This window comes from Melitaea cinxia, chromosome 24 (genome assembly GCF_905220565.1).
Source record: "Melitaea cinxia chromosome 24, ilMelCinx1.1, whole genome shotgun sequence".
Classification (NCBI taxonomy): domain Eukaryota; kingdom Metazoa; phylum Arthropoda; class Insecta; order Lepidoptera; family Nymphalidae; genus Melitaea; species Melitaea cinxia.
The window spans coordinates 3,337,730-3,363,532 of NC_059417.1; the positions used below are offsets into that span (position 1 = coordinate 3,337,730).

The 25,803-nt window shown below is 34.0% G+C and overlaps 2 protein-coding genes across 2 annotated transcripts in view; one reads left to right on the forward strand and one right to left on the reverse strand.

The window, feature by feature from the left end:
• The window catches only part of LOC123665777 (microtubule-actin cross-linking factor 1), a 222,973-nt gene that overhangs the window by 1,572 nt on the left and 195,598 nt on the right, over positions 1 to 25,803 (reverse strand). Inside the window, exons 86-108 of the mRNA XM_045600037.1 lie at positions 25,511 to 25,662; positions 24,876 to 25,116; positions 24,523 to 24,618; positions 23,744 to 23,926; positions 23,049 to 23,208; positions 22,171 to 22,248; positions 21,804 to 21,923; positions 21,014 to 21,286; positions 19,255 to 19,378; positions 18,732 to 18,859; positions 18,179 to 18,315; positions 18,006 to 18,012; positions 17,800 to 17,960; positions 14,735 to 14,809; positions 13,678 to 13,849; positions 12,752 to 12,869; positions 12,247 to 12,356; positions 11,753 to 11,875; positions 11,025 to 11,142; positions 5,449 to 5,585; positions 4,167 to 4,324; positions 3,830 to 3,936; positions 3,070 to 3,232 (exon numbers count right to left, since the gene is read on the reverse strand). Of these exons, the coding sequence (XP_045455993.1) occupies positions 3,070 to 3,232; positions 3,830 to 3,936; positions 4,167 to 4,324; positions 5,449 to 5,585; positions 11,025 to 11,142; positions 11,753 to 11,875; positions 12,247 to 12,356; positions 12,752 to 12,869; positions 13,678 to 13,849; positions 14,735 to 14,809; positions 17,800 to 17,960; positions 18,006 to 18,012; positions 18,179 to 18,315; positions 18,732 to 18,859; positions 19,255 to 19,378; positions 21,014 to 21,286; positions 21,804 to 21,923; positions 22,171 to 22,248; positions 23,049 to 23,208; positions 23,744 to 23,926; positions 24,523 to 24,618; positions 24,876 to 25,116; positions 25,511 to 25,662 (3,141 nt within the window). The remainder of the gene's footprint in view (positions 1 to 3,069; positions 3,233 to 3,829; positions 3,937 to 4,166; positions 4,325 to 5,448; positions 5,586 to 11,024; positions 11,143 to 11,752; positions 11,876 to 12,246; positions 12,357 to 12,751; positions 12,870 to 13,677; positions 13,850 to 14,734; positions 14,810 to 17,799; positions 17,961 to 18,005; positions 18,013 to 18,178; positions 18,316 to 18,731; positions 18,860 to 19,254; positions 19,379 to 21,013; positions 21,287 to 21,803; positions 21,924 to 22,170; positions 22,249 to 23,048; positions 23,209 to 23,743; positions 23,927 to 24,522; positions 24,619 to 24,875; positions 25,117 to 25,510; positions 25,663 to 25,803) is intronic.
• LOC123665597 (protein wntless) lies at positions 7,058 to 9,274 on the forward strand. The gene has a single exon (XM_045599879.1). It carries the CDS (start codon positions 7,058 to 7,060, stop codon positions 8,687 to 8,689), a length of 1,632 nt encoding a protein of 543 aa, XP_045455835.1. The 3' UTR covers positions 8,690 to 9,274.

Genomic DNA, 25,803 nt, shown 5'->3' on the forward strand with positions numbered 1-25,803 from the left:
TCCAAGAAAATGATTAAAAAAAAATGTCACTTGAACCCAGATTTATAACGAGTCACTCGATTAAAAAACCTTAAATCACATCGCAAATCGTAACCATGCATAAAGCTACATCAAACGAAAACAAAAAAAAAGAACTCCAGACCCCTAAACGACATTTATACATACGAAATATATGCAGAGAAACGCATTATCGAACTCGGCAAACTACAAATTAGCATTACCTAGAATTATGGTTAGTCTCCTTAGGCACCGGTATGCGACTCCTGTTGGGCGTGTGGCCGTCCGTAGACGCGAACGACCCACTCCTAGGACGGTGTTAGCGAAGCAGAGACAGATTAGACATAGAGAAGACAAGAAATTTTTAGTTTTGTTAATGCACATGCAACTGTGCTTATTCGTTTTCAGTCATAGAAAACTTCTTAGTAAACATATACGGAATGTATACAAGCGAGAGGTATATATTAAAACACAATACATACATTTATAAATAAGGTAGAAAAAAAAAGTTTAACAGAAGTAGTACATAGTTTAAGTTCAGCTATAAATCTATGTCATGATTAGCTCGTTGGCGTAGTTTGTAATGGACCTGCTTTCTGCTCCGCGGGTTGCGGGATCGATCCCGCCCGAGTCTGGTTGTAATAGTTGTATTGATATATGTAATATTTCTATGTATATTTATATAAAAAAAAAAATAGTTATATCAGCCGGCTGTTACCTGTAACACAAGCATTAAGTTGCTTATCATAGGAACAGACGACCGTGTATATGTTATGTTATATTTATTTATTTATCATGGTTAAAGAACGGCTTCTATTTGATCAATTTATGTATATTGCTTAGAAATGGAATATAATATAATATTATTTTAATATTATACCTTTCACTTATATTACACAGAATAAATTATTTTAACTAATCACAATTAAGTCAAAATATCGGAAATCATACTAAATCAAAATAAATATATACATAAAAACTAGAAAACAAGAAGGAATATTAATAGATCTAAAAAGTTTTCTTCGACTGTTTCATCAAGTTCAACAAATAATTGCTAAAAACTTAAAAGAAGGTTTTGTGCATCAAGTGATAATAATTAAGAACTAATAATACAGTACATGTGCAAAACAAAATATAGTAATACAAAAGACAGTAAAATTTAAGCACAAAATTATTAATTATAATATATATATTGTTATCTTTAGAATATGTGACAAAAATATATCTTCATTGAGACAATAACTTTGGTAGCAATAGCAGGAACAATTATTTGTGAGATGATTTAAAAATAGTTCAATGACGTACAAAGATGATCTAATTTTTATTTTTTTCTAAAATATATGAGTGAAAAGCCAATAGATATAGCATTTTCTTTTACGTTCAAAAACTGCACACAGACAACAAAACTATTTTAAATTAATATATTTCGGTAACTTGAGATGTCAAATTATAATATAAAAATTAAATAACCCTTCCTTGGCAGTCGGGTAATTAATTTAAAATAGTGTTATTGTTATTAAATTTAGCTTTAAACATTCGATATTAGTGTCAAGCGATTGTATGGAAATATGTAATTACATAAATATTATATTACATAGTAAAATGTCGTCGATGAGAGTATTTTTGAGAACGATTCGACTGGAAGATGGGAATGTCTATAAAACAGCGATTATGATGTGATGTGATTACAAAAAAATAAAAAATCAACGAGCATCAATCAAAATAATCGGGCCAAAAACAAAGCTACGATCAACAAGCTTGTACCCTTTAATGTCTCGTTGGGTCGGCTTTGAAGCTTCGCCGCTCGATTCGCTTATATTACTCTCATATTCATTGTCACTCGTCATTCCCGATATGCTGAAGAGTGAGGAGTCATCTTCTGGGGTTCTCTGATCGGATTTAGGATCATTGGATATGGGACTAGGATCTTGAGATGTTTCCCTCGAACGGGATTTCCGGGTTTTGAACCGACGCTCGACAGACGGCGTCCTTTGTGAACGGTTGCCGACGTAAACCGGTATTTTCGTCGAACCCTGGGTTTGGAATGCGGGATGAGTGTGAGATAAGGATTTGGGATGCTCTGAAGCCATTGACGATGGCTGGGAATGTGTCGAACTGTTCGTTCGTATCCATTTTTCATAATCGATGCATGTGGAAAGGAAAAATATAATTTAATAATACAATATTACATAAACATATCTGTGAATATAACTTGTTAGGTCACCCATAAACTTAGCTGTTAGTTAGCCTATTTAGCATGCTATTTCGGATTAAACCAATACTGCGTTACTTCGTCGATCCCACCACCACCAGTAATGATACATTTAAAGGCCAATTCGAAAAATACGCAAAATGGAAGGTTCCAAACGGGTGCACAATACAATAGACGTCACTACATAACAACTGACAAACTCACCCCTAAAAGCACAGTGACGTGTTGACAACACATTTTCCCTTATATTACAATTTGTCATCATAATACTTTCAAGGAGTATCCACCAGGCGCAAATCAAGAATTGAATTGGGATCGTAGAGAAATTTTTTTACGAGACTTTTTGGAATTATGATATCCGAAGTAAAGAAAACATTTCAGGACTAGAGTTAAAGAAATAGTTTGTAGAATGAAGTAACCAAATATTGTATCAAATAAAAATTTTCGTTATACTTTCTGGTTTAAGATATGATCTTTTGTCTCATGGCTGATAAGTTTGATTTTTTTCTGCCATAGATTTACGCCTGATCAAGTAACTTCTACAGCAAATGTGACAAACTGCAATCGCAACCCAACCTGGCAAACAAGACACGAGCAAACCCACAGTATGTACCTTACTAACGCCGGCACCGGTGACAGTGTCGGTATACTTGATGTGCGGTACATCCCTCCGGTAGAATACCTGCCCATACCCATGTGAACCAATTGTAATACGCAATAATACGAGATAATTTTAGTTATAAACTAAAAAATTTAAAATAAAAGTAAATCTGAATTCCTCTTTATGTGATCAACTTTGGGCAAAAATGAAATGGACAGATTTTGTTGTTAATATTCGTAGAATTTAACTAGAAACGTACCTTCCACTAGCTGGAGTTAGCAAGCCAGTTGGAGTCCTAGGTCGGGACCCACCGTTGGGCGTCGTAACACCAAACTTAGCAGCGTTAGCCGCTGCTCGAGCCGTGGACGTGCGTGTGTTCGTAACCTTACGCATTGGTATGCGAGATGGCGTTAAGACTTCATCTGAAATAATTATTATTTATTCAATATAATCTCAATTGCTATCAAGTCATCATCATCATCATTTCAGCCAATCACAGTCCACTGCTGGACATAGTCCTCCACAAGTTTCAAATCATGTGTTTTGCCAATAGTCACCGCGCTGGGCAGGCGGGTTGGTGACCGCAGGGCTGGCTTTGTCGCACCGAAGACGTTGCTGCCTGTCTTCGGCCTGTCTATTTCAAAGCCAGCAGTTAGATGGCTATCCCGCCATCGGTCGGCTTTTCAAATTCCAAAGTGGCAGTGGAACTGTGTTATCCCTTAGTTGCTTCTTACGACACCTACGGGAAGGAGGTGGCTATATTCTTTACTACCGTAGCCACACAGCGTATATTATCAAGTATAAAGTTATATTTCAAACAAATTCATCCTCTTCATAATACAACTGCATTAAAAATACCATGTCCAGTTTCGTAATTTAATAATAATTTATAAGTTTTAAACTCATGTAAAGACTTACAAGAATGTAACAAATTAATGAAATGACTCAATCGAAGTATTCCTTGCTTTGATAATTAAAATAAATCAGTTATACTATAAAGTTTTGCAGAGGTGACAAACCTGTACTATCTAAAGACAAATTAGATCCATGTCTTGAAGGTGGCTTCGACCCGGTCCTTGATCCTGGTCTGGAACCTGGCCGTGAACCTCCGGGTGTTAATGTCGATCTAAAGAAAAAAAAAATGAATATCATTTAGTTGACATCACGTAAAAGTGACAGTTGAATCGGAGCCATCTGCCCCATAGATAGTCCCGAATTCTTGACTTAAGCTGGCAAACCTATTCAAGTATTAAAATTAATTTAAAAATTCATTTTATACAGCAGCTGTGTAAAGTGTAAATATTGCGAGAAATTTTGACAGAATCAGTTCTAAACATTCATTAATATCTAGCTCACCTTGGCACACTGGGTTTTCTATATCTTTGACCAAGACCGCTAGCAGCTTCGTTGTCACTAAGCGAGTCAGGCGTTCCAGCGCTTAGAGATGACCTCGAGGCTCGACCCGCCACCCCGCCAGCGGACATTGGCACTGAGCGAGCCGTTCGCTCTCTTACCTATATTTATAAGCTTCAATTAGAATTGGACAACTATTTCAAGGCATACGTTAGCTAAAAACAAACTCAAAATGGTATTAGAATATAAACAATGACTTGATGGAATCGATGAATAACATTGGAGATTGTACACGATGTATCTTCTTAGCAAATACGTGACGTGAGCATGCTAACTATAATGGACTTGACGATTGAAAATATTACGTTAAACGTACAGATCTAAAAAAAACACTGACAAAACAAAATCATACAAATTAATGGCTGCAATCAACGTATAACAAATGTGCAAACAACCGCGAAACTCTCACATAGCCTATGAATTACCCAGTGATATCCGGGGGAAGGCTGGTATCCGTGATGGTGTGTATAGTGATGGGCGCCGGGCGTCGTCGAACCTTGAGATCTTGAGTGGCCATATATAAAAGCTTGCTTAGTGCCATGTGTCGAACCCACGTGCAGTGGATACGAACATGGAAGCTCCTCACGTTGCCGGAGAGCCTCAAATATCGGTCTCAGCTGCTCCATAAACTCCTCCGCTAAACGCACCAATGTAAAACCGGAAGCCTTTCATTAAGGATGGAACGAAAATCCATTACAAAAGAAAAACTTTTTCATAGTGCCAATCGTTTTGCCGGAACGCGTTTGAACGAGACGAAGTTACGGTTATTCCACACGCTTTGTCGACGGACACGCGGTTTTATTACGGTTGTGAAGGGATGTAGCGGGAGGGATCAACAAGATACGTTACCATAAATCCAAATGCGCTGACGTGCCACCCCTCCAATGCAGTGGGTCCAATGAAAAGTACAACTAGCAAACAACACCGAATACTACACGAGCTGGTGTCTCAATTAGCCTTGAGAACACTAATGCAATACGAACGCTACGAGCTCATTACATGCTGCAAACACGACGAAGCATCTTGCAAATGGATCGAACAATCCATGTACAAGATGCAACAGAAAAAGCGAAAACATAAAATAAAAGAAAGTCCCAAACCGAATTGCTCCCTCTATCAACTACTGTGCGCATAATGTAATACTTGTGCGAAATTAATACTAAAGTTTAACCTATAGAATTGATTTTATTAAATAATAAAAACTGTAGCAACTTTAGCTACTTACCTTTGTGATGGGTCCGGTGGATGGAGGCGTATTGGTATTAGAACGGGGCGTACGCGGTCTGAATGCGGCCATGCTCTGCGACACTCCATCGGCCAGAATGAATTGTTCTCGTAGTTCGATGTTGGTGCGACCCTTGGCTGCATGCGGGCGGCGTCCGGTGTGCAGGAGATTTTAAAGGGCGGGATTGGGAAGGTTAAAAAAACCGTTCGGTAACAGGGTAGGTGAAAAAAAACACGATAAGTGTTAAAAAAACGGGGAGCGTGCATTGGTAGTGAGGGAAAGAAAAAAAAATAACAAAGAAAATCAGATCATGTCAAACAAAAAAAAAAAAAAAAACCACAACAAACATAACGCATTAAAATTAAAATGTAAAAATTGTAAGTGTGCAGTTAGGATAGGAATTGTAAAATACAATTATATTATTCTGTCACCAAACTGTATGCAAATAATATAAATCAAGAGCAATTGTCATATAGCCAACGAATAGTTGCCTTTTATTTTAATTTACTTTATGTAATGTACACTGTTTATTAAAAATAATATTTTAATTAATTGAAAAAGAGACAACGTTGCACTTGATTTACAATAACATCTACTTGAAAGTGGTTAAAAACACCGAATGCAAAATAAACTTTAAAAACATGCAAAAGTTAATTAAAATTTGAAAAGCAAAATAATTTTTACCTCCATGTTTCCACTAAAAAAGTATACTATGCCTTCTTTATTTACAGCTATACATATACCGTTAAAATAAACCGCAGAATAATATAATAAGTAACAGCATATAAGCATTAAGTAATTAACCCTTTTATAAAAATATAGCAAAATATACTAGTTCCTAGCAAAATAATTAGAGTAGTTAAGCCACACCAAATAATACCAATCAGCAATGGAGCAATCGTTTAATAACTAAAAAATTTTTTTCAATAGTAAGACAATAGAGATCGCATCCATTGCAGATGATATTTTCTTACCTAGTGGGCAACAAGCTTCATGCTGTTCCGGTTTACTCGGGTCAGGCAGCGGTAGCACTAATGATACTACTCATATAAAGGATTTATAGGGACGAAACGCAATAAAATAATATAAAAAATGAGGATTGGGGAACCGGAATGGGTAAAGCGAATACGAATTAGTAAATTAGTAGCAACATCGATTTATCGTGAACCTAAACGACGCTTACTTTAGCTTAAGGATTTGCTGAAACTAGCGATATTTATGAAGGAAAAAATATTTATAATGATTTGAATGAATTAAATTGGTTAACAATATATTTTTATTTTATTGTATATTTTTAATAACAATTCCGATATATTATTTAAATGCTCAGTGATATAAAAGCCATAAAGCAGATGTTGAGTTGAATTGAATAGTATTAACATAAATTATTACTCATTTAAAATTTATACTGTTATTTATTATTCCCGAAGCTAAAAGCGTTCACGTTTTTAAACGAAGTAATATTTGCTGGCAACATCACTACTGCGCATGTCAAACACATCGCGTCAATTGGCGTTCGTCTTGAAGCTAGACAACAATGGAATGCGGTCGATCGTTGTAACAAAGTTATTTTGTGCCTAAACTATAGAAAGTTCGAGTGTTAACAACAATGACTGGAACGATTATTGAAAATTTAAGCGGTAGGAAGCTCGCAGTGCTAGTGACGTTTCTTTTACTGTGTCAATTAACATGTTTTCTAATCGGTGGGTTGGTCGCACCCATGCCTGCGAATGCACAAACCATACTCGGTACCGTTTGCAAAGATACGTCTGTAATGAAAAATGATACTACGAAATGGTTCTATAATCGCGGTAAAGGTAAATGTCAGCCCGTTGACCTTGCAGACGTTCATCACGATCTTTCCGAGAGAGATATTGTGTTTGCATTTCAAATGCCTATACCCCGCGAAGGCGAAACCTACGACTATTCTAGATGGCAGCAGAACTTAATCGGTGTTTTAACAGTTGACATCAGTTACCACTCGCAAATGGAAGTGAAGCCGCGCAGTACATTAACAATAGATGCGCGATTAGCGTACAGGAATAAAAACGATCCAGAAGACGGCTGGAAACTGTACACTCAATCAGTTGAAAAGAGGGTTCTAGACTGTGACATCGATATTAAGTCTGAAGAATACTTGTACAACTGTTCTCTGATACCATTGTTTGAACTGGGCTCATTGTATCATGACTACTATTTGTTGAACATAAGGCTACCAATTGACAACCCTGACATGAACGCTCACATCGGTCACATACAAGACATGTGGGTGACTGTTATAAATCAGAACGGAGGTTTTACAAAGGTGTGGGTGTCACTGAAAACAGTGTTCTTCCCGTGCATAATTGGAATTTTAGTTTGGTTTTGGCGGAGAATACATATGTTAGAAAGAAAACCTGTACTTTTAGAAAAGATGCTTCTTAGTCTGGGTATAGCTTTATGTTTCTTGAACGCCCCTCTCGAATATCTTACATTGCAATTTGACTTGCCATTCATGTTACTGCTTGGGGATATTAGACAAGGTATTTTTTATGCCATGCTGTTCTCATTCTGGCTTGTATTTGCCGGGGAGCACATGTTAATTCAAGACACCTCAGCACAAAGCTCTCTGAAGCAATACTGGCGACACTTAAGTGCGGTAGCCACTGGTTGCATCTCACTATTTATATTTGACATGTGTGAAAGGGGAGTGCAACTACGTAACCCTTTTTACTCTATTTGGGTCACCGATCTAGGTACGAATTTAGCCCTAACATTTATTATACTTGCTGGAATTTCAACTGGAGTGTATTTCCTATTTCTCTGCTACTTGGTATATAAAGTTTTTATAAATATCTCTCATAAGCGGCAGTCCCTTCCTACAATGTGCTCTGTACGTCGGCTGCACTACGAAGGGATTATATATCGTTTCAAATTTCTGATGTTAGCAACATTACTTTGTGCTGCTCTAACTGTTATTGGCTTTATTCTGGGACAAGTGGCTGAAGGCCAGTGGAAATGGGATGAGCATATTGAGCTAGAATACACTTCAGCATTCTTTACTGGAGTGTATGGCATGTGGAACATCTACATATTTTCACTGCTTGTGTTGTACGCACCGAGTCATAAACGGTGGCCAGTTAATGAGAACACTTTGGATACGCAAAACTTGAGCGAGGAAATTGAATTCAGTCGTTTGCCGGGCGAGAGGAGTGAAATATCTTCATTGACATCCTTTATTAGAAAAGCTACAGTTGACTAACTTGACAATAATATAAGTTTAAAATTTCAATGTTAAATTAAAGATGTATGAGAAACTTTTAAAATTGTAGTCGTCCCTCTTATTAGTTTTAGTTTAAACAGTATTAATAACGTGTTTGTACTCAAATATTAGTCATGGGAAGTACTCTTTTGAGTAGTCTTATCTTATGCATTCTAACTTATCGTATGGTATATTCTAGTTTGACCTCTGAAATATGTATAAGTTTTAGAAACTAAGTTGTATTAATGTATTGAACTGAATCATTCATTGTAAGTTCTAAAAAAAACCTAAAGCCAGGTATAATTTTAAGTCATAAAAATTCCATTGTTGAGACGTGGGTTTATTCGACCTTGATATTTTTTTTTGTAACAAAAAGTGCTTCCAAATTGTCGCGATTTGATCTTGCCATTTTAAGCTACTTAATTTTCTCTGTGATAAGCATTTTTGATAACTTTTTTAATTTATTTTTTGTATTTGTAGTTTTTAAGCATTTATACTATGTTGCCAGCATTATTTTTAACTTTTTCGTAAATTTAACTAATATTTGTAACTCGATTAGTTTGTATGCTAATAAAAATAAAATTAACAATCAATTGTTATTTTGTTATTTCACATTATTTTTTTATAACACACAAAAAATATAATATTTTGGGGCCCGTCAACACCTGTTATTGGACGATATATAGTTCCCATGTTATAGGGTTAACACAAAAATTACCGTAACGTTTGACACTTTGAATAAAATAACATGTAAATTATTATTCTATAATATTATAAAATGACTTTCTAAATTGCATATAATAATGCAATAAACAAAGTCTCATTTACTTTGCAACCAATTTCATATTTAATAATGAAATTAACAGCAAAATTCTTATCAAATTTAATTCAATAACAAAGCCATTTCTTTTAAAATGAAGGCTTAACAATAATAATAATTTTTTTTTATATTTAAAAACAGCTTTATTATTTTTTAAATCTTATTTTAAAGACACCATTCAACATTTTATCTTTTTTAACTTTTAAATCTGAGTTACTAAATTCTCAGAAGCATGAATGAATCATAATCTTATTTAGTTATTGAATGGCGTGGTTTGGGAAAAGTACAGACATAGTAATAAATTTGTTACATTTATTTCAAACACTTAGTTTATTTTGTTATGTTGATAGCCTGTACTTTTCTAACAAAATGTATCAGTAACAATTGCTTGGACCAATATGAATATTAGGGTAAAAAATCATTAATTGTTTATTATACAGGATACAAGCGAGAGACAAGACGGGTCTACAACTGAACTTAAATTACTTAATAAATTTGAATGACTTAGAAATGAAGACTCATCTATAACTCAATAATTTCTCTATCGACTCAATAATCATGTATATGTGTTTTAGATAAATACCTCTGGCTTATATCAACTTATTAAAAACATTTATTTTGATAAATTAATATAAATTTTATTAGAAATTACAATTAAATGAAATGAATTTTTAGGCATTAAAGAATAATTTTACCCAAATATTCAATACCCTGAAACCATAATTGTTTAGAATTATCGTGTTTGTTGTTTCTCGGTAAGTGAATTCTGGTGTATACTAAACATTGCAAGTGTTTTGAACAGAAAGAAATGGTCTTAGTATCGAGATGAGAAAGATGTTTATAACACCTGCACATCAATTTATTGAATTTATAATACGAATATAAAACGAGAGACACTACAATGATAAGACTTTCATCCTTAAAGTAGGGTTGGCTTTATTATTTTAAAAATATGATACTAGTGTTGCCACACTTTAACGAAGATAAGTTGTAGATTATTTTTAAAGTCCAGTTGAAAATTACTTTATGTATTTAATTTTATACCAAAAAACGTGATGTGTACTGGCAACATTGCTCAGTACGTGTTAAGTGTAGGCGCGTAAGACATCACGATGGGAAATTTGCGTCAATCAATTTGTGTAGTAGTTGTCAAAAAGATCGTGCATAGTGACATATATTACTCGCATTGCAATAATAATCCAATATAGTGAGAGAAGGCCACCGTCTGTGCCACTACTTTTGCAATTGTGATACACAGATAAACCAGACTGGTCTCGTACCAAACAGCCAGTTACAAATATAATTGATACTGTATACTAAATACTTTTGCGTTTAACACATACTATTATAATTATTAAACCAATATGAAGTGAGTGCAAGAGATACTTATAAGTACACAATTATATTTCCTATCACATTATATATTAGTACGTTTGAATGTGTGTGTATGTATGAACGCGTATGTGTGTGTTTATGTGTTTTTGTGTGTGTAAAAAGAGTATTGCAAGTGCTTACCTCGGCAAGGATCGTTCTTCACAAGGAATTCATCCAGAGCGACCCATCCGCCTCCGACTCGAACCATTACTGTAGAACGAAGAATTCGCACGAGGCGTAGTTTCTGGGAGTCGCCGAACTAGTGACCAAGTGATTTTCGTTATTAAATATTAATAATATCAAGAGAACATGTTGTTTTTCGCTAAGTAGGAGTAATTAATTTTTATACATATATAAATCTAGTGACGCGATGTTTGTCCGGGCTAATTTCCGAAACTACTGGAATGTTTTAATGAAATTTTGCACAGATATGTAATGATATGATAAAAATGTCCAACTTAAAGTATAGGCTATATTTTATTTCGATTAATGACCGTAATATTTTTATAGCAAAATAAAAAAAAATATGGGGGTACGAAGGTCGCCAGGTCAGCTAGTATAACATAAATCTTAAAGAAATGATGACGATTTTTGGGCTCGCATAAAAGATGTTTTGTTTGGTTGTCTGGTAGTCTATTTTAAGTTGTAATTCATATATATTTTTTATTATTTCAATAAAAAGCTGCTAGTGATGTCCCATATAATTAATTATATTCTTTGTATTTAAAATTGCAAAGGTAACGTTTGTCTATATTTTGATGGAGTCAGCAAAAGAGTCTATTAGAAAAAATAGTACCCACTTTTTAATGGCGGACAAATACCCAAGTCAACTCAGATTCATATTTCTAACTGTCTTATTTCTAACTCACCCTGTATTTTCCTTCTCCGACCTGGAACACCCTGAATTTTTGCCTGCAAGTGCAAAGCATCACGAGTCGTTTTACTTCATCGTGGATCTTATCCGCATCTGTTGGTGGACCGCGTCTCTCCACCTGTGGAGTGAAAACATTTTTAGATTGGATCTTGAGATTTGAGCTTTTAAAGATAAAGATATCAAATTGTTTCAAAGTTTATTATGACAAGGCATAAGTAGGTACAAAAAATATAAATAGTTCGAAGTTAGGAAATGTACTTAATGCCAAAAATAATGTGAACAAATTAAAAAAGAAATCTAAGAAATTTGACCGATTTATTCAAATTATTTTTAAGTTACTACATCCAATTATCATTTTAACTAAGATAGTTATTTGTCTTATAAGGCACCTCATTATTTTTCTACCATCATATATTCATAAAATTTACAGTTTTTGTCGCCCACCATACAAACATCACAAATGATGTCAACCAATGGAAGTACACCCACCCAATCAGGTCTGAGGGCAGCGATGAATTCTTCCCAATCAATCAGACCGTTGCCGTTTCTATCAAACAGATCGGCGACGGCTCCCATTTCAAGGCGAGATGTGTCGAATTCTGAAAAAAGCACTAAATTTAATTTTTGTCATACAACAATAGGTATGTATACCGTTTTTATTATATTGATTATTTTTAGCTAATCAAGGCTATATAACTACTTTGAGAGACGATTTTAAAAGAATCCTTTTTCAAGATAAACTGAGAGCTCAGACCCCCCCCCCCCATATCCAAGTTACTTTGAGATTCATGTCTTTAGTTTTAATCTTATTGATGCAAATTAATTACCACTTTAAAAACTTTACGATTGTCGTCTTATCGACCCCTGAAAAACCATCACTTTGGCCACTTTGAGAATTCCCGTTGTAATTTGAAAGTAGTTTTAAAATTGGTATGTCTAAAGGGCTAGTTATATTGAGTACTCGAAAAGAAAACATATTTAAATTACAACTTACTGGTGTTAATAATTCCATCAATAAACTCGTTTCGCTGTATAAGGCCGTTGTTGTCCTTGTCCATCTTGCGGAACAGGTCCGTGAGACGAGACTTCTTGTGGTTCATGAACTTCAGGAACTGAGGACGAAGACACTCGTTAGTACGTGCTATTGAACTTTTGACATTTACTATAGAAGATAAAATAATTATATACTATGTAAAGTTTGTTTGCTTTTTGTTGAAGTTATATCATGCAATCGATTTCGTTTGGTAGAATATGCTCACCTCAGGAAGTGAGATTTTTCAGTGTGAATCAGTGTTCAAACTGAAAAATTATTTTAGTGTTAGATAGCCTATAATCAAGGAAGGCTATATTTAAGTACGCTACGACCAACAGAACCGGAGCACCAATAAAAAATATTGAAAAAAAACGAGGAAAATTTATTAATTCCTTTTTTACAATTCTAATAGTTATTCGATTTCTATCCATTTATGTAAAAAAAAAGTATTATGACATTCAAAATATACAAAGCATTAAAATTACTCAAACATTTTTTTTTCCTTTTCATGTACCTATCAAACACGTCATGACATCTAAAAACCGACGGTTTGCTGATGATGATGGAAATTTGTATTTGTGCAAACATTTATTTTCGGTTAGGATCTCTGTTCTTGTGGGTCGCCCCATCGTGTCTCGGAGAGCACGTTTAGCTGTCGGTCCCGGTTGTTATCATATACACCTGATAGCGATCGTTGCTCATTATAGGAAATATATCCCCCAACCCGTAGTGAAGCAGTGTAGTGCATTATTCATGGAAAATGAGGCTTATGCTCAGCAATGGGTTTTTACAGGCTGAATCTTGATTTGCCTATCTTCCATTTCTTAGGAAATTTTTTCATTGTTGGCTAAAAAATACAATATATGCAAGTATAAAGCAACTCTTACCCTCTTTCTCCAATCGTCCCAGCTGAAGTTCGACACTCGCTGAAGTTCGCGCAAGTGAGCGAGACGGTCGTGTAGCCGTCTCTGTCTTTCCCATGCTAGCAGCCACACTGTGCGCCATTTGTCCCACAGTTGTTTGACGCGAGGCGATCTGAACTCGGGCTCTGCCCCTTTGCTATAAGACATATGACGTTTCAATATGGCTGCCTTGCAATATTAAATAGAACTTTTTTATATTTGTTTTTTTTTAACTGTGATGATTTATTTACGACGTATTTTCATGTAGCTTAAATTAAAATTACTTAAGAAACACTAGTATTTTTATTTTTATTTTTAATAGCTAATATAAGAAACCAAAGATATATAATTGTTACAATAAAAATCTAGCATAATTAATCTACTCCTTTTAAGCGCAACACATGCTTACATTTCATTAAATGAAAATTCAATTACTAGATAAAACATACATCATATCTATGGAGACACGTAAAGCTGATAATATAAAATGACTACAGAAAATCTATCCACAAAAAGTTTACTTGGAATATAAAATGCTGTCCCTCATGATTAAAACAATGAGCCTCAAAATGTTTATATATATTAAGAACAGTATACTGGAAAGAAAGTCTGTAGTCTGCGGGAAGTGAAAGTTTGAAACAATAAAGAATTAATGATTAACACTATTTTAAAACGTTAGACCAATAAAAACATGATTAGGTACTAGAAACTTCTTTGAAGATATTTTAGATTAAAAAATTACTCTCAAAAATAATTGAAAAAAAAAAGTATATAAAAATAACATTTTTGGTCATTTAGTATTTGCATGAAAGCTATGTCGGATGAAACATTTATAATGAAATATTTTTCGAAATGTTTGAATAAAGCTTGATCGAAAGTATTTATAGCACTAGTATCCTCCTTATAGCGACAACGTTAACGACCTTAAACTATTTTTTTTTTTTATAAAACTAACTACACCTAAAAAGTATATGCAACGTCCACACTATTGCTATGGGACGCGTAAGTGTGGGACAAGCTTCACAATTTGTCGTGAACTTACCTTCCTTTAGGCGGGAACCTCGGTCCGTAATGCGGTAGGTTGCGGTCGGGGGAATCGCGTCCAGGGCTCAGGCGACTAAAGCACACAGTTAAATGAACACACGCCACGTAAAAATAGACACACCCATACCTTGCGTGTTAGTCGGTGCGGTTGCGAAGTTAGTAGCCACGTTGATTAGTAAGAGTGAACAATAAGTACTAGAGATGTGCGAAGTAGTTTGCAGAAGAGTATAGTGAGTATTTGAAAAGGTTAGGGAATAAATTTTGGACAAATTGATACAGAGATTGTTTGTAGGAAAACTTAGGTTTAAAATTAAACGGGAATTTAACTGGAAAATGTAATGGAATTTTCGGAGACGCATTTACAACTTAAAAATTTACAAATATGATACAATCTCAGATTTAATTTGAATTTATACAAAAGTATTTATTTTAAACAATAAAAGCATTGGCTATTTAGGCACCTAGACATAAACTGATACGCTTTTTGTTTCTTTTACTGCAATTTATGCAGATTAATATAATTTATAATTCTCATTTGGTTAGAAAAAGTTTGTATTGTTGTTCTAATTTAATATAAATAAATAAAACCTTACAATTAAATTATTTTATCCACTTGGCCGTTTTAAATATGCATTTTAATCATTTGAATAAATAGTTCACAACTAAAAAAGCAAATACTTTTAAAATTTATTTTCATTTTCTTGAACTATCCACGTATTTAATGTAGTACAAATTATGAAGTTTCAAATTGATCTAAAAAGGAAACAAGTGGGAAAGGGTGAAGTAATTAAGGAAAGTTCTGGAAAAATATGCTTACCATTTCCTCAGCTACGTGTAACCGTGAACAATACTAAATTAGACCATATTAGCGCATATACAAACCCATGTACTTAAAGTTGTTAGTTTACTGGAGCGGTGACAGTTATGTTAGAGTTCAAGGCAATACTTTGTGCCAGTAACTGATAGTTTCTGATAGCCTACCATAACCTTACGTACGAAATGAACATTATCTCGATAATTTTTGGTTTTATACGTTTAGAATAATATATTTGGTGGAAGTGGATTTTGATGATGAAAAAGAAAAAGTATATAAAATTCTTTTATAAATTAAAAAAGTTATTCGCCAGATAACTATCTGAAACTTTATCAGTTACCGTTAATTTTGGCCCGTTATTAAATATTCTACGCATTATTTTATTTAGATTAATTACAATTTATAGCCTCAAATGAATAAAGTTTGACACAGTTTATAAAAAAAGATCCTCTAGTCGTAAAAAGTATTTAGCAAAAAGTATTTATGGTATAAATTGATTTTAATCAAAAAAAAAAACTTTATTCAATTAGACCTTAAAAAACACTTTTTAATCATCGCTGTACAAAAATACCATTATAGTACACTGATGATTCTATTTTAATATCAAGCTACCACTGCATTCCGAACGTGAATTCTACTCAGAAGAACCGGTACGAATTTCCAATAATAATTGTAGATATATAACCGAAATAGGAATCAATTATTACAAGAAATAATTAATAGACTAAAACGAACTTTATGATGTCAAAAGAAAGCATGTTATCAACGGTCAAGAACATCGAATACTAAACTACAAATTACAGATGTACACAACATTAGTAATATCAAGCGGTTTCATTGGCATATTTATATACAATTATAGACACTACATACTATATACAGCTGTATCACACAAACTTATATTATATTATAACAAACTTTCTAATACCCAAGCTACTAAAACACTCAAACTAATATCGTGTATAGAAAATTATTAAGATTTTTAAAATAATATATAATAGAATAATAGTATCCACTTTTTATTACTTAAATTCTTTTTAATGGAAAAAGTCTAAAATATTAATTATTGACAACATAACACAGTAGTAGGTCTTGTACGTTATTTTTGTATTTAATTGTATGTGTGTGTTGTTATTTTTGTATTTAATTGTATGTGTGTGTGTATCTTCTTTTTCACGAGACCGTGGATCATCGTCCATAGAACAAATCGCAACGGCCTACCTTCCTACGACTTTTCACAAGTTTCACTTCGGCCGTGTGTGAGTTGTACACACACTTTTCTAATTATTAGTTAAAACAAATCGTTATAGAGAGATCATTCATCGTAACAATTTTCGTCCAAATAATGTTTAAAAATTAAATAAATATATAATAAAATTACATCTAGCATTAAAACTTAAATAATTTAAAGTTAATATATATTTTTTAATGTTCCCTGTTTTCCTATTTTCTATACACGATAAAAGAAATAGAAAATCCTAGTATAAAAACCACATCAAACCTTCCTCTCCTACTTCGACTGTGTATCCTGGACCTGCCGTCGCCAAGCGTGACATAGAGAACGAGACAGAAAGCCACATTTACATATGTTAGAGCGAGACGAAGCTTGTTTTGTTATTCCGTACCAAGAGAATGATGAAAGTAGCCTTAAAAAGGTTATATATATCGACTGTCCCTACGTACAGTATCGAAACTGAAAAATTTCTATTTTTTTATTGCATGAAAAAACAACTTTTTATGTATATTTTCAAAGAAAAAAGAGAAAATGCTATCTGCGATTTTATTTTTGTGTTACCCCCCACATTAGGATAGGATATTCAACAATGTTAAGAGAAAATGCTATAAAATACACATAAAATCACATTTTTCATGAGCTTATACTCAATATCGATACTTAACAAATAATTCAGCGTAAAAAATGTAAAGTGCCTTTTTTCAATTTCGATATTATACGTAGGGACAGTCGATATGTATTTTTTTATTTGTTTTTAAGGCTTATATTAACATGAAAAGCATTTTGGCAGTAGTAGATGTTATATTACATTGCAGTTTTATTAACAAAAAAAAAATAATAATAATAAGAACAAATTATTTCAAATGAATTAAAGTTCAATATAAAAAAAAAAATCAAAACAATTTTTAATGTTGAAATGAACTTGAAAAATAACGAAAGAAGAAATACAAAATAAAAATTAAAGATAACGAAAATAGAAATTATGAAAAAAAAAGAAACGTAAAAAAAAACAAACCTGTAACGCCTACTGCCATAATAATCTGGTGATACTGATCTCTCCCTATGAAGGTCGTGTTGCGAGCCGCGACTGTGGCAACATTCACACCATGCAATGACGTCACAAGATGGCGGCGACGGGTGAAAGAGAAACGAAATACGGAAAGCGTGAATTTTTTGCTTATGAGCACACAATGCTAATCATGATGTAATATGGCCTTGTGCGATAATGCTAAATTAAATATCACTAAATTTATATGAACACACACAAATGTGACGATAACTCAAGAATACGTTTAAAGAAAAACAAAAATAACAAAGATATTTCAGATTTAATCTCCTGTACTATAATTATGTCTTAATACCTTCTTTTCTTTTTTCTTTGGGTTTATTATAACTTAATCCCTTTTAAGTAACATATAGTACAGGAGTTCACATCAAAATTATCTCTAACATACCTCGGCGTTCCTTTAGTTGCCATTTTCGCTGATACTTTGCGTGGTGTAGATTCGCGGCCTTGACTTTGACTCTTGACCTAGGTATTTAAAGAGGGAAAATTAGAGAGAACAGAATCAAACACATTTTGTGTCATATCCTATACTATCAAAATAAGACTGATAATGTATTTACATTACACTCCTTTGCATCGAGCAGTTGGGTAAAAAGCAATAGTCGACCTTTGCCAACTAAAATTGTGTACTAATCAAGGTACTAAACTATATATTGCAATTAGAATATAATTGTATTGTCCAATTAGTTTACTTCAACTTCTCAATTTGAACACGGCACTCTAATTTACTAAGATTTCATCGGTCAAGGGGCGTGATAATTATTTCCTTAACGAATACACGACTTTTACCACATAACTTGATACACCCGCCATATTAAACCCTGCTGACGTCACATAAAACGTTCAAAATTCAAACTTTTCAAAATATACATTAAACATACTTGGTAAGCTTTGCAGACTCTGTCGACTTCGTTCTGTCGCTTCTGCGTGTGTTCCATCAAGTCCTTGTGATCTTCTATTTGACCTTCTAGAAGTTCGATCGATTCTGGTAGAGGTTCGGCTTCTAGAGCTATAAAAATATATTATGTAGTTAATTAGAAAATAAAAACAATTATAAAACTTTAATACACAATGAAAAAGGAAGCAATATTTAATCGCTAAACAGTCCACTTTTACATTGAAATATTTTGCATTAGACGAGAAAGTCAATTCAATCTTATTAAAAAAAAAGAGTATTAGCAATGAGAATAATAGTAAAGCAAATATTATATCAATCTCATTAATATTTTTAAATATATTTTACCAAGTATAATATATTTTACCAAGTATATATTTTTATCAAAGAAGAATTAAAAAAGAATAACAAATTTGACAATTAAGTACAAGATTAAGATGTATAATTTATAGACATTTATTTCTTATATAATGCAATAAATTCTTAAATACCTTTGGTGTATATCTTACCAATAAGCGTGGTCTCCAGTCCGGTGAGCCACTGCAGCAGTTCTTCGAGTACGAGGTCCAGGTCCTTCAAACTCTGCAAATGAGTTTCTAGCTTGCTACCGCGTTGCATTGCCCATTGCCATACCTGAGACAATCAGCCAGTCAGTCAATTCAAATTTTTAAACCACTTTGTAGAAAATTTTGGACATAAATATGACCAATGCAGTTCAAAATATTTTAAAAAAGATATTGTTATTACAATATTTTCATAATGGTAGATCTGCATCTTTTATAAGGGTTATTTTATGTCAGTTTTCGTACAGTTAAATTCCTTCCAAATGGCCTCATTATGGCCTAACTTCATATATAGCATAAAAATGTAATTCATCGGTTCTGGAACACGCTTTGAAATCAGAGTTACATATGTTACTTGAAATACAAAAAATTTTGTTTTACAACTTAAAGATTAGGAAGGCGAGATAAAGCCGAGATGGCCCATTAGGATCATTAGCGAAAAATTGCAGCTTCGAATCTTAATACTATTAAATTTTTAATGCTCAATACCATAAAAAAAATTTAAATATACAGCTAATTCACATTCTATAATTATTATTGAGTAAAAACATAATATAAAAATTTACCTGACCCGCGGAAACTTTACTAAATATCCGTATGACTGGCAACACAGTCACTGTCAATTTCCTAGGCTTATTTCTTAAATCAGAAAACATTTTCTTGACACAATGTAAACAAACTTTAGTACATCCCTCTAAAACCAACACTCAGCGAGTTGATATTGAAATTGTATATGAAAATCAATATTTGAGATAAGATAGGATATCTTAGGCTCACTGTTTGGCTTAAGGTTGAGATATTTTATCTTAAATTTTTTTTAATAATCTTTGACGTTTATTTATCATTTCAAGGTTTTAAGCGATTGCGAATTATTATTTGTAAATATTCCATATTTATGTATTGTATTCATTAAATATAAATTCAATATCTTGCACTCGTTTTATGAGTTGGAGTGAGTTTTGGAAAAGATTTGCAAATAAATTTGTAACAAATATTATTTTAATTTTTTTATCTTAAATTGTAATTATGAATAAGTATATCTTTATCAAAAATTAAAGATCAAACAATAATGGTTAAAACTTCTAGTAAAAAAAAATGTGACAAGCAATTCGAGATACAGATTCCCAATTACTACTTGTTAGTCTTTGTATATTAAATAGAAAGTACATGAATATATAATCATTAACAAGTTTTAATAAGTATATGATGAATTGTACAGGTACGGTGAATTGTACATATTATTTTATCGTAACAAGGTTACTTCTTCACAACGCTTTTGATAAAACTCAGCATAACTACAGCCCATATACCTGGATATAGCTTAATCAGACTTCGATCCTACTTATATAAATAAATAAATAACTATATTAAGCCACTTAAAGACGCGGATCGGCTAGCACACACAGACACAGTATTTTGTTTCTAAGGTAGCTTATCTAACGTCAGAATAATAAGTAATAACCAACTGAAAAAATATATTTTCCTTAATAAAGATATATAAATATTACACCCAGACTCGAGGTGGTAAACCCACAACTTTGGAGCAGAAAGTAGGGTCACTACCAACTACGCTATGGTACCAGACAAGAAGTGTGTTTTTTAGCCTATAAAAGCTTGTAACACCAGAAGCATTGCACTGTACCTCATCTTTATAACCCTGACCCTCCCCACATATATAACAACGATAATGATGCAGAAACCGTACCTCATCCCAGCGGCTCTGTATAATGGTGATCCAGTGCTTGATGACCGTCACTGCATCAGGATGCGCCTTGGCCAGGATAGCGTGAGCCAGGGCCACGGTGTCGTCCCTATCCCTTTGCTTGTCCTTCAGCTCGGATATGAATCTCTCGTGGTCTTTCAACTGTAGCGTCGCCTCAGTTTCCGCTTCGGGCAGTTGTCCGGCGAACCGTAACCGCGTCTCGGCGTCTGAGAGCCACTCTAGTAGCATGTTCACTGATTTGTGTAGACGCTCCGCCTGAGACAAAACGCTTGGTTAAACTCCGTTCCTATATTTACAACGATTCGTTTTGCAAGCAGTTTCTAAATTTAAAGATTCATTAGCAAATTAAAACGCTTAGTTAAAACCGCGCGCTCTATATATAGAACGATTCGTTTGGGGGCGTGTCCGAAATTTTAAGGACCGTAAGTTAAAATATAACAACTAAACTTTAGAGTTCTTTTTGGTCAGCTCATAATAGGTCAGAAGAATACTCAAATTCGTGATACAAAAATTTTCGTTATTAACAGTATTTATTAAGTTATTGCTGTTTTAACAAAATTTGAGGACATTTTTCGACTAATTTGTATGAGTAAGTAGAAAATTGATACTGAATTTCTTAATAGAAACTATTTCGATTTGAGATCGTAATTACCAATACAATTTTTGATACCATATATTTTAAATAATCTACCGGTCATTCGATTATATTTTAAGTTTGAGAAAGACGGTACGGATTATATTATTTGTCATATTTCGTATGTTTCATTCTCACCTCCTTCAAAGCTCCTTCAAGTTTGCTCGCCTTTGCTTCGCTGAGGCTTTGTACTGTGTCCCAAGCCTGTTTCAATTCACTGCACTGCTTTTTGATGTTGCTAGCGTCTTCAAGAGGAACCTAGGATATAAAGACAATATACGTTATATACGTTAGCAAAATTACATATGTACCTATATAAAAACATACCTTTATAAAAAAAAAAAACAAAATTTAGTAGCACATAAAGTTTCTTAATCTTTAAGTAGTTTTGTATATCAGCATAGCCGATTTTTTTTTTCTTTCTTTTTAGGACCTTTTAAAAGCATTATAGTGCATTTTAATAATATAAATTTGTTGAAAATAAAATTAATTTGTTATAACTTACAGTAGCTTCAAGATCTCTGCCGGTCTTGAGGACAGACTGCATCTGTTGCTCGCGAGAGTGTAGATCTTCCTCGAATTGCTACAATAAAGTCATTAATTATTTGAAATGTTATATAGTAAAATAATCTTTAAAGTTATACAAAATAAGAATCAAGTCAACTTTTTTACCGAAAGAAAGAATATGACAAATAAACCTATCTATAAAGATTTTTTTTTTCAAAACTTAATAATAAGTATTACTAGACTCAATATTTTAAAGTTCTGCTCTCATTTGATAATAATATTAGTTTAAAAATGTAAGTAAATTAACCATATGCACTGCTGCTGATCGAAACAAATCTTAGGGAAAAACGGATTTTTAACAGCTAATATAACGTTTTCTATTATGAGTGAGAGAAGCTGGAAAAATATGGAACGATGACATATTTTTGTCCATTGTAGATAAAAAAGTTTTCTTTTGCAATTGTTAACTTCAACGAACAATGCTTTTACGATTTTCATAATCCCAAAGCGGCCTCTTGTTCCACATGTAGGAAAAAGGTAGGAATAGAATAGGTAGTATTAACTGAGGTAGGGCACAGCAGGAATTTCCTGCTCAAAGTATGGAGCAGCTCGACTGGGGTAGTACCTCGACCTTACAGAAGACCACAGCTAAATAATACTGTTTTCAAGCAGTATTGTGTTCCTGTAGGTGAGTAAGGTGACCAGAGCTCCTGGGGGATTGGGGATTGGGTCGGCAACGCGCTTGCGATGCTTCTGGTGTTGCAGGCGTCTATAAGCTACGGTAATCGCTTACCATTAGGTGAGCCGTACGCTTGTTTGACGAACTAGTGACATAAAAAAAGGTAGCGTAAAGATATAAAGACATAATTGACATACCTTGTGCTGCTCAATGAGCGCCATGACAGTGTCGAGGTCGCCGTGCACGGGAGCGTCTCCCGCCAGCTGGCTGCGACGTTTCTCCAGCCACTCCAGCAGTGCGGTCATTGCGTCCGTAAACTGACCGGAGTACAGCAACGCCTCTTCTAGCCTACGTTGTCTGTTGAACATATTCATAAAAATTTATAATATAAATGAATCAAAATGTATTTTACTTGAGTAGGCTTTTAAATCGCTTACGAATAGTAATCTTTCAGTACATTTCTATTAATAATATTATTATGAAGAGACTACAGCTTTGGAACGTATTAGCTCATGAATACGCTTGAAATACTGTACAGTAAGAAAATCAATTCTCTTTTGAAAATTTTCATACGTGCGTCAATTTAAGGTATATATAATATTTAGAATTTTAAACCAATCGCAGTAAATAAGAACGCCAAGTTTAAATTGACCAGTTGAAATAAGCCCTTTAGGCACGCAGGCGACTTACAATTTTTTCAGAGGTCAAAGGTCGTTAGTAAAGCTCATTAATAACAACGGGTCGCCATTTTACTTTTACTACATTAACATTTTATTTATCAAACAAATTTTAGTTCAAGCAAGTGAGACATATATTGTCATATTTCGACATTTGAACCTAATTTGAGAAGTGGTAAGCTTTAAAAGTTTAAAAGTAATCTAAATGCAATTACCTGTCCACAGCCTTGGAGCAAACAGTGGTCCACTTGGTCTTCAGGTCAGACAGCATATTCCTGAGCACAGGTTCGTCAGTCTTGGGAGCCTTATCCTTCAGTTGCTTGCCGGTCTTACTGGTCTGGTCGTATACTGGCTGTTTGGCGGCTAGGGCCTTTTGGAATTCGCGGTGTTTGTTCAGTCTGTTATAGAAAATAATATATTATGAAAAACAGTTGGATTTTTTTGAACCTACATCTTAGAAGATATCAGTCCAATTTATATATTAAATTGGATACGATTGTTTGATTAATTAATAATAATAAATAATAAATATTTACACAGTACACACACGGTCGTCTGTTCCTAAAGTAAGCAACTTAATGCTTGTGTTATAGGTTACAGCCGACTGGTATATAGCTACATTATTTTTTTTTTCGATAAACATACTTATAAATAATACATATATAAATATATAAATAAATATTTATATTACACCCAGACTCGGGGTGGGAATCGAACCCACAACCCTCGGAACAGAAAGCAGGGTCACTACAAACTGCGCCAACGGGCTAGTCATTATTATTATTACATTATATGTATATCTATGGACAGAAAATTATTATTCTGATACAAGAGCAGTAAATTTAAATATCTATAAATCTGTCTAAGTTTTAAGAAATAACATGAACAAATTGACTGAAGTTACCTCGTGCATTCAACAGCGAGGTTTCTCAAAAGATTTGCAATTTACGGGAAATGAATCCAATGATATGTATTCTTGATTTTTGAGCATTACCTGAGTTTGATCTTTTCTGGATCGTTAACGGTTGTCTCAGAGTTGAGCTGGTCTAATTGCTGTTCGGTTTCGTTCAGCCACGTCATCAAGTTGGTCCTGAAAGAAAAATCGAATGTTAACTACTGCACTTTATGGAAGGTTCTCAGGTAGCTAGGTTTTAATATTCATTTTACTTTACTTTAAATATCGTCGTCATTTATATTATCTGTATTTAGTGATACATTTTTGGTCACCTAGAGTTGATTTTTTTTTATAATTATATTTTGACAGTTTCAAGTGACCTCAGCTACGCTACCCCACTGGGGTTGATGGGTATACTGAATGGAGAAGTGGTAGGTAAGAGTGCAACCCACCACATGTCGTGGAACTCGCGCGCCTCCTTGAGCGCGTGGTCGAGCGCGCGCGTGCGCTCGGCGGCGCGGCCCACCACGCGCTCCCAGCGGTGCTGCACGGACACCAGCAGGTTCTTGATGAGGATCACGTCCTGCTTCTGGCTGAAGTACTTCAGGTGCGTGCCCTTCTTGTCCAGCTGCAGCATGCTCTCGCGGTGCGACGACACTTCCTTCTGGAACGACTTGTGCTCCTCCACTTGGCCTGGGGATTCAGTTTGGATTTAGATGAGGGCTGTTCGGAAACATATCCCACTTTTTTCTAGAACAAAGGTGGTAAACGAGCATACGGCTCATCTGATGGTAAGCGATTACTGTAGCTTACAGACGTCTGTAATACCAGGAGCATTGTTATGGTGTTACCAACACTAGCTCCGATCCTCCCCAGAAGCTCTGGCTACATTACTCACCACAGAAACATAATATTACTTAGGAATAATATTATGTTTTCTGTAATATCCTGTAAGGTTGAGTCACTTCCCTAGTCAAACAGCTACAAATTTTCGGCAAGATATTGTGCGGCGGTCTTCCTCAATGTTTTGTTAATTTGATCAAATAGTATTTCGTAGTTCTGAAATAATTATACCAGTATTACTTACTCAGTAACGTCTCCATGACTCTAGAGACAGGTTTAGCGGACGTCAAGTTCTTCTCGGCGCTGGTTAACCAATCTACGAAGGCCTGCAGGGCGTCGTGGAATTCGGTAGCTTCTTTGAGAGCTATCTCCAGTTTTATCTTCTTGTCTGACGCCCTGTTTAAAGGATATTCATCTTAAATATAACAGTCAAGTGAAATACAGGATTAAATCACTGTAAAAAGAAGCAACTTGTGAAGAATAAAATTCAATATAATAATAATTATTATTATTAAAAAATATAATGTATCAAATACA